At 42.3% G+C, this 15,895-nt stretch overlaps 1 protein-coding gene across 1 annotated transcript in view; it reads left to right on the top strand.

The window, feature by feature from the left end:
* Positions 1 to 15,895, top strand: part of stau2 (staufen double-stranded RNA binding protein 2) — an 81,686-nt gene that overhangs the window by 37,723 nt on the left and 28,068 nt on the right. Inside the window, exon 12 of the mRNA XM_041065981.1 lies at positions 5,994 to 6,358. Coding sequence (XP_040921915.1) covers positions 5,994 to 6,358 — 365 coding nt within the window. The remainder of the gene's footprint in view (positions 1 to 5,993; positions 6,359 to 15,895) is intronic.

Below are 15,895 nucleotides of genomic sequence, written 5' to 3'. Positions count from 1 at the left end.
GGATTTATGTATGAATCTACATGGGAATGCGATGGCCTTAAGGAACATCTCATTTAAAGAGGGTAAAGGACTCAAAGAACCCTTCACTGAGAAGTGTAAGGATGCAATTTTGTAGGAAACAGCTGGTCTCTATCAGCTGTATCTGTTGTTAAGTTGGCAGTCTTGTCTGTAATCAAAATAAAAACAATGAAAAAGCCCTCCTCTCACCAAAGTCAAGGCGCTATTTCAAGACTTCACATTCTATTTTCAGTTGTTTTCCTGGTCTCCAAAGTCTGGCATCGCTGTTATTTTTCCATTTATTCCACATGCCATGGAAAGTTAGTGTTTATCACAGGTAAAATAAATTATGCAAAGAATTCGTAGTCACTGTGTTGCTGAACACAAATTTAAGTGCGTTTGTAATACCTGTGTTTCAATTGTTGTGCCGTCCCTTGATAAAATGGCACACTTCAAGCAGTTTCACTCTAAATGCCAGCAAAGTAAATGCCAGCAGCTTGAGAAAGAGTAGTTTAGGGGACGAATGAATAGTCTGTGCATGTGGAGCAGCAGAGTGGAAAACAAACAGATAGCCTTATTAGATTTGAATGTGCTGTCGTCACTCGGGTCTAATGGAGACTTTTGGCAGCGCTGTCGACACGGGGTATCCAGCTTCAGTCTGGAGAGGAGAATGGATGTGATGTTTCAGCTTTCTCATGTTGAAAAGTACAAAGCAGATTGGTAAGACTAATTGTGTTTGCTCATTGCTGGTCCAGGCCCCATATACAGAATCCAGATGAGAATGGAGCCCCTGCCTCAATTTATATAGCACTCATATCTGTGATTTAGTCCAATTTTTGGAAAGATACATCATCTTAATTGTGTTTATAGATAAATGATTGTTCTCTTGGATAAACTATTTTGGTGGTTGTGGTTTCTATGGTAGCCCAAGCTCCAGGCATTGCCCAATACCTCCAGAGCGGAGCCCCCTGGGAATCGAAGTCTTCCTTATTTGGTGATTATTCCTATTGTTGGCTTGGAGTGTTTCTTTGGTCCAGTTCCATTCCCACTCTTAGTTTATCTCACACTCAGCATGAGGCTTAACTGTCTGCTAATTACCCCTTTAAAGTTGCCCAAACCACACAACACTCACACGACGCTAATGTCTGAATAATGTTTGTTGCATAAACAGCATTTACAACTCATTCAAACAGATACAGCTGGTCTCAGTTTTCTGTGTGTGTGTGTCTATGATTGCTGAATGGAAGATGTTTCTGGTTTGTCTGTTGTTTTGATTGACTTTGCTGTTTATTGAATAGAAGTGGGAATAACTAAATCAGTTTGCACAATTGCAGCATACGCAATAAAAAATAAGCTCTGGCATAAGAATGATTGTAACATTTTTTTAATGTGATAAACAGTGCTAAATTGTAGTTAGTGCTGAAGTGTGTTTACAGAGAAACTCCTCTGGAAAAAAAAAAAAACACACACACACAAAAAGAATAGGTTGTCTTGAATTATTTCTGTGTGATCAAAGTTCAAAACTAGTAATTTGTCTTGTAGATGTTTCCACTTCGAATTCTTGACAGATTTTACAAGTGTTTAAATTAAAGAAGCAGCTTTCATAGCTAAGTTCCTTCCTACTGTTAAGAAGCACTAAGGAGCAATGTTTTACGAGTGGGTCCCCATTTTGTTTGTATCATGCCAGCTGACGCACATGTGCAAGCACGCGTGTGGCGTAATTCACATCCAGCTGTTGGTTTTACACTATTTCACTGATTGACAGTCAGTAGCAGTTACGTTCCAACAAATGTAGCAATACGCCAACAAAGGCAATGGGGAAGAAATCTGCTGGCGAGGAAACATGGACGTAAACATTGCACAATATAAAATATTTTAAAAATGCGGCTTTGGAGATGTTATGAGAACGAAAGTGTACTTAATACGACTTTTGTTTTGTCTCAAAAATAAGTTTTGTTTCATAATGCGTTTTAGTGAGAAACGGTGCATAAACCCCAAAGGGTGCAAGAAAACTCCACAGGCCCAATTAAATCAAATTTTAGACGGCTTTTAAAGTTGTACTCCTCATGATTTCCTGGTTTGTTTCACGACACCAGTGGTTGCTGGTGGGTACTGCAAGTGTGTTTTATTAATAAAGGCTGTTCAATTCTGTTCAGGGCCAGTAAACGCATCTTAGAGCAACAGCTGTTTGAGACGCTCAGTAGAAGAAGGGCAACTTGTGCATCCCTTAATAGCACATACAAACAAACCGTAGGCTTTTAATTAACAAAGACAATCAACCGTCTTTTCTCAGGCTAAAACTGAGCTCATTCAGTGTTATCATGGGCATTATGTGAATGTATGTATGCACGCTTTGGCTTTTTTCGTCCAGTACGTGCGTGCAAGAGTCGCCTAAATCCCACGCAGGAAAAGGTAAACTTTTCCACCAACTATGTGCTATAAAGAGAGGCAGAGGAAATAGAGACTACACATGCACTGAATGGCAGTAGCTGAAAAAAAAAAACTGGCAATAACTGCATCAAAAACAGGTTCAGCATGAGTAGTTCTTAGGGATTATAACATTAAAAGATGTGCTATATTCCAGAAAATGGCTTAATTGTATTATTTTGGTTGTTTGTACCATTCGCCAGTCCGAGGTAAAATTGCCATTTACATTTATGCAATGCTGCCATTGTCCAGCCATGCTCCGCTTAAACAACATTGCAGCATTAAGTGAGACAAACCGGGAGAAATTCAGTAAATGTGTCAGGGGCTATGCTCTGTACTTCCGTTCTCCTTCCACACATAACACACACACACCTCAGGCACCCACAGGAACTCATTGTGTATGCATAAATGTGTGTGCGTATGTGTGTGTGTATGTGTAAGTGTCCTTTGCCCTGGTGAGCTGTGGGATGCAGTGCTACAACAAACAGGGTGGCTTAGAGACAGGAAGGGAGCGCAAAAAGAAAGAAGAAAAAGAAGTAAGAAGAGAGTGATTTTTCTCCCTTTTATTCCCATGGGTATTGCAGCAGGGCTTTTCACTCGAGTTGCCACATTTCATTTCCTGCTGTGCTTATGTGTGTGTGTCTGTGTGTGTCTGTGTGTGCGCGTGTGTGTCTGTTCGTTGTGTGTGCATATGTGAACTATGTGAAGGTCTTGCTCCACCGTGGTGATTTATAGCGGCGGGCTTCGGCCCTATCTGTTTTCGATCAGTCTCATGCTTGGCTCTGGCTTCCCTCCAGCGCTCCCCTGGCCCACTGGACGCCGAGCCTGGGTGGGACCCCTCCGAAACTGCCTGGAACCAGCACCACAAACACACTCTCCTTCACTCTTTCATTCCCCACTTCTCAGCCTCACTCTGCTTACCCCCCCCCCCCCCCCCCCCCCCCCACACACACTCTCTCCTTTCTCTATCTTGCTCCCACTTCATGTACACAATTTCACAATCGCTGTCCGACATCCTCACGCACAAACACACTCCGTCACTTTTACTTACTCATTCTCGCTGTGTCTCCTCCTTTGTCTCACTCTTACTCTTTCTTGCTCTCACGCTCTCGCTTGCCATCTGACACCAACTTCAAGCACTCAATCACATGCAAACATCCTCACACGCACGCCCACGCACACTTAAGCGGACAATCACACACACTCACATGGATTACATTCACGACCCCCCCCCCCCCCCCTCAATACTCTTTGTCCACTGCTGATGTCATGTTGGCTAACACCTTTCATTTTTTATGACGCTACACTCAGAATGCACAGGCCTGCAAGTTTTACTTGTGTAAATTCAAATTAAAGTTGTCATCATGATTGGGAGGGGGGAAAAAAATCCTAGCAGTTGTGTCATTGCTGGCATGGGGCAGTTTGTTGTAGTATGAGTAATAGGTCCTGGATTTCATTGCTGTTTCCTTCAGCTTTTCTGCTCTTCTGGAAAGGAACGCAAACTTCATTGTTCATAATGGGAAATACTGTCTGCAGGTTCCCAGAAACCCTAGACAAGACTAAGCTAAAGCTCTTTGTGTGTGTGTGTGTGTGTGTGTGTGTTTGTGTGTGTGTGTGTGTGTGTGTGCGTGCGTGTGTGAGTGATGGTCATGTTAACTCAAACAGGAAGTTGCCTGTCAGTCATGCGCTCACTCCAGCGCTTTCTCCCAGCTGTTGGTCCGTACGCACACACAAACAAGCCCACAGACGTACGCACAGACACATACACAGCTGGTCTTCCTGTCTCTGGTGACCTTGGCTGGGCTTCGGAGGCTCCGCATGGTTTTCACATCCACTCATCCCCACGTCCTCTTCCATCTGAACTGGCTCCCAGCTCATCCTTTTTCATTTTTTTTTTCATCCTTTCTTTCTCTCCCTTCACATGTCGTCGTCTTCTTCTTTCACATCTCATGTTCCTTCCTCTCACTTCCACCGCAGCCACAAAGTGACGAAAGTACTGAACATCAACCCGCTGGTGTTTCCTCCTTCCACCTGTCACGACCATTTGTGGACAGTGATGTCAGAGCGCAGGAGGCCAACATAAACGAAAGGGATCGATCCAAATGGTCTGGATCAGAACATCAGCTTGGAGCGCTGTTAGGCTCAGCTGGCTAGAACCACAGCACGTCTGGATCGAGCTGTGTCCTGTTTAAGAAAAGCCGGTCAGACAACAAAGGTGCCTCGGCCTCTTGGATCCAGATCGCTCTGGATATTTCCGCGAGCCGCCGAAATATTCTCACAAGAACCTTGATCTCAGACCAAACCTGCTTCCGAGGTCTAACGTGTCTGCTTTTGAGGAGATGTTATAAGTGAAGCAGGATGCCACTTAGCTGACGGTGCTGTTTCCCATCAGTGATGAAGTCATAGCCGCTCTGTTGATATTGGTAGATGCTCCGTTTGTGTCTGTGTGTTTGTGTTTGAGATTGAGGAAGAAAGAGGCTTTGTGTGTTTCCCAGCAGACACTTTGATAGTGCTCGGAACTGCCAAACCACATGAAACTGTCATTTATGTTCGGTGATGGAATGTCAGTCTGCGAGCCAACGCACATGAATATGCACACACAAGTCAGGCACACACACATGCGCAAACTAGAAATCTTCACGGGTCCACTTGGTTCTGAGGAAAAGAGACTTGACCTGGGGACCAGGTACTTCAGGTCCAAATTCTGCTCAGTCTAAAAGGGTCAGCTCGGGTCAGATCTTGTTTTACTGCCACAGGTCTCGGGTCTCATGTCCAATACCTGAGTGGATGAATGGGCCTGAATGCATGTGGCATCAGCTCTGATTAAGTGGTGCGCCACAATCACCGCAAGAGAAAAAGCTTTGTTCTGATGAGGGAACTGAACCCAAACTTATATGAAGGAAATCAGTAGCCAACAAGATATTATGCTTGTGGAATTTGATTCATAAATATTTAATAGGTTAGAAGATTTTCTTATCATTTGCTTAGTTGGCTACTGAATCTTTTATTACTGAAAATAGGACTTTGCATCGTTAATATAAAGTTTCCTTTGACAGATACAGGTGAAAAATCTTTTATGATTTTACATTTGTTCATTGGACGTTAGACTATTATTATTAAATTGCTGCTCTTTTCCACTGCAGCTGCTTTAAAAATTGTCTGAATTAACTGATAGTACACCATGAAGCTGTTTGCGTTCTCTCTGTAGAGGCCATGAAGACCTCTCGAAACAAACAACCGCTGGCATTGTTTGGTAGTAAGTGGCTGAGGAATGTGTGTGTGTGCAAATAATTATGACACTTAAAAATGATAGCAATAATAACCCCTTTTCTCTCTTCTCTCTGTCTCAATGTCCTATTTTTCTCCTTTCTTCCTCCTTTATAAACACCGTTTCTACTGTTTTCACTCTCTACCTACTACTCTTCCACCCTTTCTTCTCATGTGTTCATTAATCTATTTATGCATCTCTTATTTTCTTCCTGTTTTCCTCTCCTGCTCTCCCCATCATCTCATCTCACTCTCCTCCTCCATCCATCCTCCCTCCCTCCCCTCTTCCTCGACTCCTCCAGCCCAGAAGGGTCTGCTCCACCTCAGCCCCGACGTCTACCAGGAGATGGAGGCCAGCAGGAAGCAGGGCGGCAGTGCTTCGGGCCCTGGCGGAGGCAGCGGTGGCGGCTCTGTCAACTACATAACATCCAAAGACATGGGGCCCTGCTCTGCCCCGCTGTCCCCAGGACACCCTCCATACTACAGCGGCTCAGCCTCCTCACCCAGCCCAACCGCTACAATGGCCAGGGAGCTGCTGCTTAACGGTCAGTCACCCACTGCCGACGCCTCCCTGCCCATAAAGGGGAAGAACCCGGCCCTGGCCTGTGGCGTCTCGGTGCAGCCCGCACAGCAGCTGGACTACCTGGCTCGCATCCAGGGCTTCCAGGTGAGATGCAAAGAGGTGGACATGCATTTTGTAATCAGTGGTTTTACCAAAATTAAGAAAGTGAGACACTTAGTTGTAATAAACAAGAATTTTGCTTTAAAGTACAGTTCAGCTTTGTGTTGGTACTTTGCTTCTTGCGGGTAAAAGCCCCATCACAGAGGCCTCCATGATGATAGGCATACAATTGTTTCCAATTTCACGTTTATTTCTCTTGTGGAATGTAGGCTTGTATTTCATTTTAACTGGCATCAATTAGGTCATGAAAGTCATAATTTAAACTTGGTTAAAGCTGTAGACACCCTGTGGTACAGTCATACAGTATACGCACATGCTAAAGTGACAGCACAGATGTTAGCGTGACCATGCATAAATATAACCTCACCACCTCACACACACACACACACACACACACACACACACACACACACACACACACACGCATGCATGCATGCACACAGCCTCTTCTGGGCCATTGCTATAAATAAGAATGTGGTCTTGGTCAACCTGTGTGGTTGTACAGAAGAAACAAACACAGACACACACACACACACCACTTGAAACCACTTGAAGAGCTGGAACTAAACCTCACAGGTGCTTCTGTCATTACCGGACTGGACACACACACACTCACTCACTCACTTAGAGCTCTGTATGTGTCTTTTTGTGTCTAACACAGAGACAGCCCAGGTTCTGTTTTAATCTGTGCCGGCCGATCTGTGGTGCATACCACGCCACTGATACCAGCGCCTGTACACTTAAGCTGCAGATGCTTTTTATCAGTTTGAGCGAAAACATTTTATCTTAACCTGCTGAGGGTTCCTTTGAAAGGCCTTTGTTATTGCTCTGAGCCTTCCTGTGTGTGTGTAACCTGAGAGAGCTCTGCTGCCAGGCCAAGCCCAAACACACTTGTACATATGCACACACACATACGCACACACAGCAGGTTCTGTTTAGTGGAAATGGAAGAGTTGGGCTAAGCCTGTGTGTGAAGTTTTTAAGTCCTTGTCATTCTCATACTGTACAAACGATGACCTGTTTCACATATTTATAAATACATTTTTGTCCGTGCTGCCTTACATGCATTTCTGTGAGTAAATACATACATAAGCTCACACATTAGCGTTCTCACATATTTCCGTGTGTGTGTGCGTGTGTGTGTGTTTCTCAAGCGAGGAATTCAGGCTGTAATTGAGACATGCAGACAATATGTGTTCCATTGAGGGGATGTTTCATATCATGTGGGTTTGTAATGAGAACCTCTGGTTGCCTACACAGCCATGTTAGGCAGACTTTTTAAGGCTTATGTATTCTTATGTGTTTTTGTGGGATAAACCACCACAGATTTCAAATGTTTTTGCCAAAAACTGCACTTGTCTGCTTTTCCACTGGACACGTAATGTGCTGCTTTGTAGCAGCCTGGCTTTCCCTCAGCCACACTCAACAACAATCGAAAGGCTCTGATCCACCATAAGATTTTTTTTCAGTAATTTGATAATAATCTCCTGGTCTGATTAGAAACTTTGTTTTTGTAATGTAATTATGTTATCCAAGTGAGCGGATTACAATGACTGCCCAACACTGGATTAAAGCGAACTAAGCAAGCACCGAGGACATTCTCATAGTGTCTGTTTCATCCATCCAGCTCCTCAGACAAAGGGCCGGACCTACCTGCTAAGCCCTTCTTTTGATTTGATTGGAAAATAGCCTCTGGTGGAAGCTCTGACTGGATAAGCAGCAGCGTGTTGTACTCACGCCAGCTTGGAGCAAGGATGCTGGCACTTACTCCAGTGTGTTTGTGTGTGTGTGCGTGTGTGTATTTCCTATTAATTTGGCTGGCGTGTTGTTGGCACGGTGGGTATGTGTGCTAGAAGTAGGGCAGAAACAAAGAAGCAGGAGGTAATAGACAACACATGGACCAAGGATGAAGTACTGAGTAAGAGCCACGTAACAGATTCTCCCTCTTTCTCTTTGTCTCTGTATCTCTCTTTTTGCTCACTGGTTTGTTATTGTTATGTTTAATTCTTTCTGCACCTCCATCACAATTTCTTCCTCTATACTTAATGCTTCCGCAATTTAGTAACTCTCTCATGCCTCTTGCTGTTTGTGTAGTTTTGGAGATGTTGAAGGGTTTGACCTGAGCATTGCAGTCACCAGCTGCCCATTTACTCTGCCATCACATTACTTAATAGTCATCACAGGCTGCCGCTACTTCAGATTATTAACTTTTACCCATTTTAAAAGTGAGTGGGAGATTTTTATATGGAAGATCAATGATTGATGGAAATCTAATGATTTTTTTTTCCCTCCTCACCTTCAAATGGAGCCACGGTACACACCTGGACTAAAGCAAATGCACTGCTTCAGTGCTGATTTATTCTCTTGCATGCCTTCACACTTGCTTGCATGCACTTTATTTCCAATAAGCTGCTTGGTTCTTTGAAGACTGAAGTTTTTATCAGAGCAGCTCTCTCTCTCCCTCTCTCTCCCTCTCTCTCTCTCTCTCTCTCTCTCTCTCTCTCTCTCTCTCACTCTCTCTCTCCCTCACTCTCTCTCTCTCTCTCCAGCCATGACTGAATGTGGGCCGGCAGAGTTGGAGCGATTTAGTGGCTGAGGGAATTAATGAAGAAGAGGGGAAGAAAGGAAGGAGAGAGAAAGGAAGTGTGGACGAAAGATCAGTGTGTCTGTGTATAAGTGTGTGTGTGTGTTATCACATGCTGTGGTTATTTGTGGGCCAATTCTGAGAATGATTCCCCAGGTTTTGATGGTAAGTTAGTTACAGGAGTTAGTCAGTGGACAAGCATGTGTTACACATGGATAGATTAATTATCCTCTTACTTTATAGGATGAAGATAAACTTGGTTTATTTTTATCCAGAAAAGATTTTTCCTCTACTATGTGAGACATATATATCTAGTATAGTATAATAGATAGATTTTAAATCAGATTTATGATATTGATATACATGTGTTTACATCTGTATATCAATTGAACCATAAATCTTGCTTTGATCTAAAGCAACACACAGTTGCCAGGGATACACAGGTTAAGAAGAGTCATAAAGTCAACAAACTGACTTAGTAATGTGCAATACTTATTGCTAATTTTAGCCATCGTAAGCTACTGGTCATACGAGACCACATATGACCAAGTAAGGCTGTAGCAGCAAAACCCCCAAAAAGTGTAGCAAAAAGTGTATTGAATTGAGCAAAAGTATGTTTTATTGCTTATACATTCAACTTTTGGTTTTTCTTTAAATCATGTTCGCTTTTGAAGGTCATATGGTAATGTTTAAAAAAAAGCGTCCTGCTCCCAATTTATTTTCATTTAAATTCTAAATTGCATTCTGGTTCCTGGTGTTTTGCTTATACTGTATAATGATCTGATTAACCTTGTTTTTTTCCCAAGGTGTATAAAAACACTAAGGCACAGAGCAGTAAGCAAGCATCTCATTATTTTTGTTGCTCATACTGTAATACCAAAAGCCATATTCCTAAGTAACTGGCAGGTCCGGTGAATGTAGCACCTTTTCAACAAGAATTAGAAGTTACACCCCTCCTGAGGTTGTGCTCTGGATGTGCAAATGGAAAATATGACAGAATCACTTGGTGTATTGTAACAGAGATTTTAGCCAGCCAGTGGAGTTTTGATTCCTGGCATAAAGCATAACTTGATGGATTAGTTTGCTTGATTGAATGTGAAGTGAAGAGGACCGCTCTTGAAATCACTCTTGAAGGATCACCCTTGGAGAAAAAAAAACAAAAAGCAAAGAAACTAATCATTTACACATTCGTATGGGTCAGATCTGAGCTCTTAATGACACCAGATATTGCCACTTGTCAGAAATTGTTAATATCCTCTTGCATGCATGGCGATCAAAGATCAACGTACTGTAGTATAACATTCCAGGTTATGTCTGGAAGGGGTTGAATGGTATCTACTGTATCTATCAGTACTGTCCACCTGCTAAATCCTAAAGCAATAACACTGCAGAGATAGCGATCAGATGAGTTATGTTATCTAGGCATGACAGGCTGAACTTGGGAGATGGATTTAGAGAAAAGGGAGGGCCGTATTCGTTGCTGTGCTGGAATCAGAACTTCTATGTTGGAAATCCCATGTTAATGAAAACACTATCCTTGGCGGGTGGCTGGTGTTGATATCCATTCAGTACAGTTCCCAGGATTTCTCACACTTACACGTTGTTTGTTCTTCTCTCTCTCTGCTTCCTTCTTTGGCTGTATAGCAAAAACCACTTTAAATGGTGCCGACTACACCTTGTACCCTGCCTGGCCGTATCTACCCTCTCTTCCAACCCCCCCCCCCCCCCCCCCCGCCCGCCCCTCTCTTTTTTCCTCACTCTTTCTCCTCCCTTCCTGATCTCCATTGCTGACTCTCATCTCTCTGTATCAACATCAAACGCCTGATCTGGTACAAACGTTCAAAGACTCTAACAGTTTGTTTCCAACCTCCTTGTCATCGTCTCATTCCTCTACTCTCTGTTTATTCTGGGATTTGCGTTAGAAAATACATTTTGGGATGGCTAATCCCACCACGTTTGATTTCTGCGGCAGGGTGATAGCTTCCAGCTGCGCTCTGCGGCATATTTGTGTGAAGAGCGATCTTCGAAAACAAGTTTTGTCGGTGGTATAAATCAGACCGTTAATGCTGTGCTGGCTCGGCGCACAGTCTCTCTGCTTACATGGTGGCCCTCTGTGTGCATGTCGGTGCGTATGTCTGTGTCTGTGTGTGCTTGGCAAAACTGAGTGATGATGTTTTTACACCACAATCAAGCCATTTGCAAACCTTTAAATCAAATACCCTCAAGTGCCAGCACAGCATATTGCAAATTTGAATATGCAGCATAATCTTTTTTTAAACTTGTCTTTGTTCTTTTTATTTTGATAGTATCGATCATATTTCATGTAATTCTCAACGCTAGGCAGTAACAGCAGTTGTGTGCCAGCACAGTCCCAGCATGGGGAGATGGAGGGTGTGTTAACCTGGCACTTTGTTTGGAATCCAAACAGTTCTCTTCATTATCTGCACCCCAGTTACTGTTCTCAGAAATACTCTGGCCTGCATTCTTCCACCAGTTGAAACTCCTTCTATACTGAGTGAGCTCTTTCACAAACTGCAAACAGAGTCCCAAGTGTTTTTGATGACAATTTAATGACGAATAATAACATTATAAAAATGCCCTCTTGTGCCACTTTCTCTGTGCCCAGATCTCCCTGATAAACCGAAGTGGTCGGAGAACAATGCAAAGTTATGATAATAACCTCAAATGTTATTTTTCCTTTTTTTTGTGAAACAAAATGTTGCACCAAAAGTATTTTTTTTTTAGTACTTTAATAATTTTCCACTCTAAAAGACATTTCTGAAGGAAATTTTTGGGAATTACATTATTCACCTTCCTGTTGAGATTTGGATAAGAATATGACTCTCGTATCTTTCCATTAAATATGAAGCTACAGCCTGTAACTGGTTGCAGCTTAGCATAAAGACCAGCAGAGAAATAGTCCAGCTCATAACCCCTGTGTAACCACAAATTGTAATTTTTACAGTTTTTTTTGTGTGGATCAAATAAGATTTAACCCCATTTCAAGTTTTTATGCTAAGCTATGCTGGCTGTAGCTTCATTTTTAACATTCAGATATGAGAGTGGTGTCAATCTCCTCATCTAACTCTCGATGACAAAGCAAATAAGCCCAAAATGTTGAGCCATTTAAATTGCTGTTCCTTGCTATCTATGAAAGTGATTTTAAAAGAATAATTCTTTGGTGGCAAATCATTTTTATTAAGAATAACAGGAGAAAAAGACAGTTAGAGAAGCAGGTGGATTGAGCCAAAGAGGTCGAAGAACCTAAGAACCTCTTCTTAACTGCAAAACATAAACTCGTCTTTTTTCCAGCTGATGCAGAAACAAGTGGATAATGATAGTGATAGTAAAGGTATCTACATCAGATTTGTATAACATGCTGGGATCTTTCCAGATAGTAGCAGGTAACCACTGTATAGTCAGACTAAGCAATTTAAACATAAGACTCAGCGGTTCTGCCACAAGTTCAGTCTTTTTGCGCATTCTTGGGTGTTTGCCTAAAGAATACTAGAGAATCGATGGCGCTGAAGCACCAGCCTTCTGACTGTGAGCATTTGAAACCGATAGTTTACATGTATTACATGACCGACTTTTGCAATACCGACATTTCATTAGAATGCACTGTGGTTTCTGTTTTTTTGGTCACTCAGCATATTTCTTTTTTAACTTGTATTTCTTTAGAAAATCTGTTTTGTGAATACAAGTTCTCAGTAATCAACTGGCCTTTGTCTCATTGTTTGAAGACCTCTCTCTGCGATTCGAGCAAAGTGCACTCAAAGTTTTTTAAGAGTAGCAGCTTTGTTTGCCCTCAACCTCCTGCCATTAGTAGGAGTGAAAGGTATATTAACAGTGCGCTTCAGCCACTCTTGACCCCTGGGGTCCCCACTGAAGTGGCTCGACGTGGACCTCTAATTGCTTCTCACCAACAATAACAGCGTTTCTTAAGCTGAGAGGGCTTGTTTATTATAGTAAAGACTAAGTTATTTCTGTGTTCTTTGACTCTCCACAGCCTGCATTCAGCCGAATCTTAGTCTTGCAATACTTCTGCTCTGTGGTTTTTACTGGAATAACATGACAGCACACCTAATAAGTATTTGTTTTTGCAGTTACCTTGACAGCATTGTGGAAAACAGTCCTAATGATACAGACATTTGCATCTATATCCCTTGTGTATTTGTGCATGTGCCTTGCCGGCATTTTTGTGCCCAATTTCTTGTCTTGTGGGTGAACACATGCATATTTGTGCACTTAACATAAATTCAAGCATGGCTTCATCAGCGCTATGACTGTGATTGCTTTTTAGTTTGTGCATGTTCGTGTTTGTTCGAATAAAGAGGAGCATTTGAAGAGGAGCCATCCAGCTTTAGAAGCCAGATGTCAGAGGTCGTTCCACATTAGTGCCGCCGATCAATCGCAGGCCTTGCGTAACTCTCCTGCTCCTTTGTCTCTAAAGGAAGTGGATTAGAGGCTGTTTTCTGAGTTGGGACCTGGGATGATTAGTTAGGCCTGTTTAGAATGCATGCACTCACAGATGCATACAAACATGCGCTCACAACAGACGGGCTGGATGGGGGAACAGACAGTTTGTTTTCAAGACGCTCGTTATTTCAATTTCCGCAAAATCATTGCAAATGAGATGATGCCATTATGTTCTTTGATGCCAGCAGATCAGGCAAGTTTCTTTCCTGCCTGCAGGTCAGAGTCGCTCCTAGATCAGAGTAATCACTTTGTCTATTTTATCAACGAGCCACCAAGAAAGAAGGACCTCCAGGTGATGTTTGGTGACCTGCCAAATTGACTGTTTAACCAGAATTTGGCTGGTGGCTAGAGTAAATCAGGTTTATTTGTTTATTTAGTCCAATATCACATACAGTTTGTCAATGGGCATTACAGGTTCACAGCAATGTTTTCGGGCTCATCTTAAGATCTCTAAGAGGATGAGGAAATAGAAAAGTAAAACTTAACCACATACGGAAACAAGATTGTTTGTGTCTCTAGCTTTGAGATAAATGCTAGCATCAGAATGCTAACATGCTCTCACAGTGACAATATTAACATGTTGTTCAGCAGATAAAACGTGGACCGTATTCACCATTTCAGTTTAGCATGTTAGTATGCTAACATTTGCTAATGGCTAATGACAACTAACCCTAAACTGTAGACCATAACCCAGGACACTGGACAAATTAAAATTATGACCTGATGATGGCGCTAGAAGGATAGTTAAAGGGGTTACCATAGTGGTTACAGTTCATTCTTTCAAGTACAAGACTGTCTCTACCAAATTTCATGGCAATCTGTTAAATGGCTGTTGAAACGTGTCACTCAAAAAAGACAAAGAGTGAACAGAATATAGATATTCAAAATGCAACAATTGGATCATTAACCAGCGGCAGGATTATTATAGGTCAACTAGTTTCTTTACTTCGATATGTAGATTAAGCATTGAAAAACACAAATTACACACTCGCATACACTCACATGTGTATATACCCACTCCCAAACAGTGAGAGAAGTTGGTAATTGTTAGAAATTTCATATATCCAAGCATATATCTCTTTACAATGAGAGGCTGAAAGAGAGCATCTGTTTCCTCCAGCACCATCTAAGGGCCTCACCCTCGGCTGGAGGCCTGACAGCTCGCAATAGATGAGCCGAGCCAAGTGCCCGCTGATCAGACAGCATGATTACACCATATATCACAGGCTCCCAACCACAGGCCTTTATACTGCCTAAATGAACCAGCGTACTGGACAGTTGCACACGCACACATACTCAAAGATACACATCTTCGCATTCACACCCATGGTCCTGTTCTTCTTCACACACAGATTGAGGCTTAGAACACTCATATATTTCCAAACAGGATTCTTGTTACCAGACAATTATATTGTTACCCCTGAAAAGTACCCCTCCTCTGTTTTTCTGCACCCCTCTCTTTCTTTCTCTCTCCCCTTAATGTTGAAGTCTGGAGAATTTATTAGAGATTAACTTGTCAGAGAAGGCTTTTTCCACGGCTCACTTTACTACATTCATCATTCATACACACAACAGATAGCATTCCTCAATTTATCACTATGGGCCCATCTCCTCATCAGCAGGTGTGTGTTCACATGCACGTTTGTGTCTTCTCACGTACTGTAAGTAACATCAACTGATCGTTCATAACTCTGTGTGCACATATACACACATATCAGTGTGTGTTTGTGTACGTTATGATGGGTCTGTGTCTTTATGGGCGGACTTCCATGTGTCTGGCTGGCTGGAGCACACACACACACACACTTTTCCACATATGATCATAACTCATCCGGAGAGACGCACACACCGCGCTCTGGAAGCTTTCAGTCACAGATCATATACGTCTGTGTGCACGGTGTGTGTACACACGAGTTCCGTGTGTATGGCCAACAAACTGTAACTGAGATAAGATTAAACTTTGATCATGTGAGGAGTGTTAAAATGCACAAGGGGGAAATGCTCACACTCTCACACACATACTCGTGACACAAATGTTCCCCTGACTCAAAAGAAAGTAATAACTTAAAACCCCACAGCCAACATAAATATACACAGACAAACCAAGACACACATATAAATAAATAAATTCAACACACGCTGACATCAACATGTTTTAACCACAACTTTTTATATAACATTAGCTGTTATTACAGTGTTCATTTTGTTCATTTTGGCTTTAACAAATTCCACTTATCATTGGTCAGAAAATCTTGAAATAGCCCCTTTTTATTATGCCTGACTTATCTTAGGACTTTGAAGTGGAGTCCATTTGTACTGAAGTGTACTGCTAGAAGCTCTCTTATTTTCAAAGCTATATTCTCCCATACCTGCTAGCTTACTTTTTCATTTGCTCATTGAACTGAAAAGCCATTTTGAATCGGTAATGTCCTCTCTCATTCCTTCTGTCCGTTGTCTCT

Source organism: Toxotes jaculatrix, chromosome 20 (assembly GCF_017976425.1).
Source record: "Toxotes jaculatrix isolate fToxJac2 chromosome 20, fToxJac2.pri, whole genome shotgun sequence".
NCBI classification, from domain to species: domain Eukaryota; kingdom Metazoa; phylum Chordata; class Actinopteri; family Toxotidae; genus Toxotes; species Toxotes jaculatrix.
Note: the sequence above shows the minus strand (reverse complement) of the source record. Positions and strands in the feature narration are given on the sequence as shown.